General features: G+C 30.3%; 1 protein-coding gene across 5 annotated transcripts; it reads left to right on the forward strand.

Moving 5' to 3' along the window:
• The first annotated feature begins 1,226 nt into the window (after positions 1–1,226).
• LOC108771625 (25S rRNA (cytosine-C(5))-methyltransferase nop2) lies at positions 1,227–4,951 on the forward strand. 5 transcript variants are annotated; one of them, XM_018536964.1, is made up of 8 exons: positions 1,285–1,301; positions 1,496–1,535; positions 1,682–1,787; positions 1,880–2,019; positions 2,105–2,934; positions 3,004–3,367; positions 4,019–4,387; positions 4,480–4,951. In XM_018536964.1, exons 3-8 carry the CDS (start codon positions 1,694–1,696, stop codon positions 4,912–4,914), a joined length of 2,232 nt encoding a protein of 743 aa, XP_018392466.1. In that variant the 5' UTR covers positions 1,285–1,301; positions 1,496–1,535; positions 1,682–1,693; the 3' UTR covers positions 4,915–4,951. The 5 variants fall into 5 exon arrangements, with proteins under 5 accessions (XP_018392468.1, XP_018392467.1, XP_018392466.1 ...); XM_018536963.1 differs by lacking the exon at positions 1,285–1,301 and adding an exon at positions 1,313–1,388; XM_018536966.1 differs by lacking the exon at positions 1,496–1,535 and having other exon boundaries at positions 1,227–1,301; positions 1,689–1,787.
• Positions 4,952–7,155: the final 2,204 nt, after the last annotated feature.

Raw genomic sequence — 7,155 nt, forward strand, 5'->3', positions numbered from 1 at the left:
TATTAATTCTTCGTATTTTTTCATACGGGTACCATTCGGTCCCATTTTCAGCATTGGAAAATCTTTTAATGATAACTTCCTTGTTCAGTTCATGTGAAGAAACAAGAATAGCATGGTTTATGTTTATTTCCGGAACAGATGGAGCATTTTCAAATCTCCTATTTAGTTTTCTCCTCATTTTATCATGATCTGCTTTGCTAAAGTAGAAGATGCTTATGGTTTGAAAGCAGATCATGATAAAATGAGGAGAAAACTAAATAAGAGATTTGAAAATGCTCCATCTGTTCCGGAAATAAACATAAACCATGCTATTTTTGTTTCTTCACATGAACCGAACAAGCAAGTTATCATTAAAAGATTTTCCAATGCTGAAAATGGGACCGAATGGTACCCGTATGAAAAAATACGAAGAATTAATACATAGTATTTTATCCTAATTAAATCATTAAAAAAAAGCTCTCTAAACGTTATTTTTGCATTTTTCAATTATTTTGGTAAGTCTGAGCATTATTTTTAACGTATGGTCCCACCCGTAAGAAGGAAATAAAAAACACCATACGGTATCAAAAAATTGAGGTTTAGGCGGAAATTTTGACGCTTCGAAAAAAATTTTATAAATAAAATCTTTAAAAATAAAATGCGCAGGGGGGTGGCTGATTTGAGAAAGAATGCCCCATATATTTAAATATTTTTTTACATATCTATATAAATTATTAATTTACACAGGATACATATAAGGATGGATATATTTGTTGTATGGAATATTTAAAAATTGGCAAATCTTATACTTCTGCAAAAATATATTTTATTATACATATTTTATAAAAAATTAATAAAGTGAGGTTATATATTTAATTTCCAGAATTCTTTTACTATACTATACATATTTCCATTATTGATATACATTTTAGAATAAAATATACAATAATTATTACAATAATAGTTAACGTATGTATCTCTTTGTCTTTATGCACTCTGCTTTTATTAAGTTCATACGCAAATTCGCAAAATTGTTCCTCTCTCACGATCCGTTCAACTCAATCCGATTGGCGATTACCTCCTGAGACAGGTACCAAAATCCGATTAAGCTAGGGAGTTTTTTAAAATGCACCAACTGAGTACCACTGTTCGATCGGATTGGAAATCCGACCATTTGTCGTAAACACCCTAGACTCTAGTCGCACCGTCCCGCAGTGGGACCCCCCCCCCGCATCGTTATGCTCTGTCCCTAATTTCTATATCCATGGTGGCAACTCGACCGCACCCCTTGGTATTCTTTCCACCATGGCATCGACCACGTGGTAATTTGTGGTGATCGATGTCTTATGGTTGTAGAAGTTTCTCTCGCGGCATTAAATTTTGATGAAATTGTTTGTTAAAATATCGAAGTAATTTTACAAAATCATTTTTAATGATTCTCTGTTATAGTATAATAATCAATATCTAGACGTATATCAAAACGTATATTATAGGAAATTTAATTATATTTTTTTAGCTACACACATTGAGATTACAAGTCTGGAATTATTTAAATGGTAAATGTGGCAAAGGGGAATTTATATATTTTTATGTAATAGATATATATATATATATATATGTGATAAAGATTATGGAATATTCTTTGTTTATAAAATATATAGCCTAAAAACATGTATGTATAAATAAAAAATCTGTTGAACAGTTTGTAGGTTAAATGGGTCGTAAAGGAAAATTTAATAAAGATCTCGGTGGTCGTGGGAGGAAAGCAAAGAAACAGAGTGATCCAATATTTCCAAAAGGAGTTCTAGGTATGAAAGTATATATAGTAATATATTTTTATTAATATTTATATAAAATTATGTATAAAATTAATCTAAATCTTTATCTTTTCACATTGTAGTTAAAGAATCTAATACATTGAGTCACCGGCAAAAACAAAGAGTAAGGAAAAGATTATTAAAAAATCAACAGCTGAAAGATAATGCAAAGAAATTGTTCGAAAAGAAAATTAATGTGGAAGAAAAAGTACAGTCAAAAAATGTATGTTCTTGATTTGTATAATAAATGTCTATTATATTAATTTGTACAGTTTTTATATAAATGATTTTTATTTCATTAATTTTAGAGAGAAGACATATTAAAGCAGCAGAAAAAAAAGAAAAAAAACAAAGTAAAATTTATCAATGACGAAAAAGATGTCAAGATGGAAATCCAATCCAATCTGAGCTCGAAGCTGGAAATAAAAGTGGAACAAAGTTCCACATTTGAAAAGAAAAAAGAAACAAAGGTGAAACAGAAAGATATAATAAAGACTGTAGAAAATAACAGTAATAAGAATTGTCACAATAAAAGTGACAAAATGAAAATATATTCTGATAATCAAGTACTCAAACTAAGCAAGAAAGACAAACAAAATAAAACAAAAAGCATGAAAGTTAAGACCAATTTAAAAAGTGAAAGTGGTAATGATAATAATCAAATCGAAGATGAAAAAATGGAAATATGTTCTAATAAACAAGTAATCAAACTAAAAAAGAAAGCAAAGCAAAGTAAACAGAAAAATATAAAAGTTAAGAACAATGAAAATAGTAAAAGTAATAACGATATGTTATTTAATGTTAATGATGAAATTGAGGAAGATGAAGATGAACAAATGGATGAAGAGAATATGAGCGAAGATGAAGAGGATATGAGTGAGGATGAAGAAGATACAAGTAAGGATGACAATCAATTGTTTTCTACAGCAAAGTTAAAGAAAACCTTCAAAATAAAACAATTTATGAAGGATAATATAGAAAGTGATGTCGAAGAGATGGTTTCCAGCAATGAGGAAGAATCTGCTGAAGATGAACGGATGGAGGAAGATGAAAAAGAAAATGATAAAAGTAGTGATGATGACTTACTTCCAATAGAAAAAGCCAATAGGAAATTGAAAAAGAAAAAAGAGAAAGAACAGTAAGTACATTTTTAACTATCCATAATATTAATTTTTTTTAAATTAATTCTTTCTATTTTATCAAATAGAAAGCTTGCTGGGGAAGAAATGGAAGATATGATGACACATCAAAGAATATTCTCTTTTCCAACTGATGAAGAACTTACAAATGTTACTAGTTTAAAAGATATTCAGCAACGAATACGAGACGTTATCATGGTGTTATCAGATTTTAAGAGATTACGGGAGGAAAATAGGTTACGTTCTGAATATACCAAACTACTTCAAATGGATTTATGTACATATTATAGTTATAACGATTTCCTAATGGAAAAATTGATGCAAATGTTCTCACTGGACGAGTTACTAGAATTTTTGGAAGCGAGTGAAGTACAAAGACCTTTGATCATCCGAGCGAATACTTTGAAAACTAGACGACGCGATCTAGCTGAGGTAGATTTTTATCTGTATCATAAAATTAAATCAAATAATTAAACGGTTTAAATCGAGCTAAATGGATTTAATAATAAGTATTCCTTTTAAATTTTCAATATAAAAAAATTAACAAAAAATGTACATTTCGGGAAGTCCTTCAGCAATTATTACAAATATACGTTTCACAGGTCCTTCATCAATTATTACAGATGTTTGCGTCGTTGGATTGATAATATTCTTATAAGCCTTGAATATTACAATGATTGTAACATCTATGTTCAACTTAATTGGACGAACTTGTAATGATGGTCCTGTCTCACATGCCTTTACAATACACTCGCATTGAGAACAGGAAAATCAATCCGAACTATGATTGGTATATCAGTATGTCTGTAACACTTATAAGAATATTATCAATCCAATGATGCAAACATCTGTAATAATTGATGAAGGACCTGTGAGTTCCGAAACGTACATTTTTTGTTAGTTTTTTTTATATTGTAAATTTAAAAACAATTATTATTATTAAATCAATTTAACTCGATTTAGATTGTTTAAATTAATTTGTATTGCAAAAAACGAGCGAAATTTATTAAATATCATTTTTATATAATGTAATTGTAATTATTAGTAATGTAATCATAATTGCAATGTCGAATCTATTTTCAGGCTCTCATCAATAGGGGTGTTAATCTTGACCCAATAGGAAAATGGACAAAGATTGGTTTGATAGTGTATTCCTCACAAGTGCCTATGGGCGCAACGCCAGAATATCTAGCTGGACATTATATGATACAAGGCGCTTCTAGCTTCTTGCCCGTAATGGCGTTAGACCCGAAAGAAAATGAAAGAATTCTTGACATGTGTGCTGCACCAGGTGGTAAAGCTTCGCACATTGCTGCTATTATGAAAAATACTGGAACTTTATTCGCTAACGACTTGAATAAAGAACGACTTAAAGCTGTTGTTGGCAATTTCCACAGACTTGGTATTGTCAATTGTGTAATCTGTAATTACGACGGGCGAACATTCCCTAAGGTAAAGAAATCTTTCTTTTATTATTTTTCTTTATAGTTCACAGTAAAGTTGCTTTTTCAAGATTTATGAATTTGTGACTGTCTCATTTTCAGATTATAAAAGGCTTTGATAGAGTTTTATTGGATGCTCCATGTACAGGTACAGGAGTAGTTTCAAAAGATCCTAGTATAAAAACGAATAAGGCAGAAGTAGACATTCAACGTTGTTGCACATTACAAAGAGAACTGTTATTAACTGCGATTGATTGTGTTAACTCGCGTTCGGAATCGGGTGGTATAATTGTTTATTCAACTTGCTCGATTCTACCAGAGGAGAACGAGTGGATCATTAATTACGCTCTTAAAAAGCGCGATGTAAAGTTAATACCCACTGGTTTAGAATTTGGAACTGATGGTTTCACGAATTATAGACAACATCGATTTCATCCCTCATTGAAATTAACTAAACGATTTTATCCGCATGTACATAATATGGATGGTTTCTTTGTAGCAAAACTAAAAAAATTCTCCAACAATATTCCTAATTAAAATAGTAGGTACAAGGAAAATAAATGTCTGATTAAAATTTTCTGTACTCAACAATTTTTTTTATCGGATTACGTTGTTAATATATGCAACTATTATTACAGCATTACTTTGTCTTATTTACAAATGCAAACCTTTTCAATTTTTCAATACTAATGAATTATATATATATATATATGGCTTTGGTACATTTCGGGGACATTTTTTGATACAATGGTACATTTTGAGGACTTTTCGCACTTTCGAGGACAGTCTTCAAAATTTTTTTTGTATATGGTATATTTTAAGGACTGTCTTCAAAATTACTCGTTTTATGGTTGGTCACATTTGAGGACATAAGTTGTGTCAAATGAATGTCCTCAAAATAGACCAAATATATTTGAATACTGTTTTGCGTTTGGTACATTTTGAAGACACTAAGAATTCAATATTTATTACATTAAAAATAATTAATAAAAATACATATAATCTGCAAGAAAATCAAAAGTAATTGTATTATGTAACCAGTTTTAATTTGTTATCATATGTCCTCAAAATGTACCAACCGTATATTTTTTTATTTTTATAATTTTCAACGTTCTTACATTATTAAATAATAAGAAAAGAATTATTAAAGGCAATAAAGAGGAATTATCAAAAATTAAATTTATCACATTATATAAACTATGTAAATTTATCACATTGTAATCATTGTAACTATGTTTATAATTTATTCGTATAATTTCACAAAAATACAGGAGATACATATTTTACAACTTTATTTACATTTATTTTATTAATGATACAAAAGTAAATATAGGAAACATAATTCATAAAGATGGACTGCTGAGAAGTAACAGACATCATATTATAATTCCTGTTTGAACCTGATATGTAGTGCATGTCCACAATCAAAGGAAATCTAAAAACATCAAATTATTACGTTGAACTTAATAAAATTAGTGTAATAAAGAATTTGTGTCCTCGTGTGCGCATAGTTTAAAGCTGGAAATATAATAAAAAGCTCAATAAATATTTACAAGTATTTCAACCAATCAGAAATCATGTGCACTATAATGCACGCTTCCTGATGGTTGCAAATATGGTCTTAGGCCGGTATTCATATTCAGAAGTAATGGGCGAGTTCAAGACGACAAAGCGGCTAGGTACGCTTGCCGAGCGATCGAGTATGATTGGTTGGATCTATAAGTAATAACCAATTATATTCAATTGCTCGGCAAGCATACCTAGCCGCTTTGCCGTCTTGAACTCGCCCAATGTCTTTAGACGCGAATGCAGCCCTTTGATTGGTTCGTGACATCTTAAGACTTTACTTAAGACTTTACTTCTTGACTATGAATACCGGCCTTATTTTCTGTTCGTATTGTTTATGCTTTCCATTGCGTTTCCAATTTAAATATCCTCAAAAGGACCCATCCATATAAAACAGTTTATAGAACAAATATAGTATAGTTTCAATTATAATTATAAAGTGACACTGCAGGGAAATCGTATGAAAAGATATAACCATATCAATTTTATAATTCATATCGTTATATAACAACCGACACATAAAGGCCCGTATTCAGAACGCGCTTACAACGATTAGCTCTCTAACATGCTATAGTTTACGTTACACATATTATATAATAGAATTTCAGATATAAAAGCGCGCTTTTACCAATAAAAATGCGTTATGAATACGGACCAAAGTGTGCATGTGACCCTATCAACCTGAAAAGTGAAAAGTTTCACGTGAACTCTATGATCATCTATAATTTCGAGGGATCACATAACTTCTCCAACTGTGAAAATGTGAAATTGTTCACGTGAACTCTATGATTATCTATGATTTCAGGGATCACATAACTTTTCCAACTGCGAAAATGTGAAATTGTTCACGTGAACTTTTTAGCCATGGACCGAGGTGGCGGAAAGGCGGAAATCTAGGGAATTGATAAATATACTTCGGAATTAACATGTCTTATCCTCCGACATCTCTTATCTTAAGTATGGTGTAAGAAGAAAGGTGAAACACTGCGCAAAGTAATGGCGGCAAGATGAGCGGAACTAATGAAATTTAGGTCCATATACACCCCGCGCAATTTGAACACGAAATAATACAAAAACTGTACAATAATACAAACAACAACAAATAAATAAACAACTATAAAAAAACAAACAAACAACGTACTATACAAACTATACTTGGAATAATACAAACGTGCAAAAATATGACTACAACAACCATATAAATATATATAT

This window comes from Cyphomyrmex costatus, unplaced genomic scaffold, assembly GCF_001594065.2.
Source record: "Cyphomyrmex costatus isolate MS0001 unplaced genomic scaffold, Ccosl1.0 scaffold1636, whole genome shotgun sequence".
Classification (NCBI taxonomy): Eukaryota; Metazoa; Arthropoda; class Insecta; order Hymenoptera; family Formicidae; genus Cyphomyrmex; species Cyphomyrmex costatus.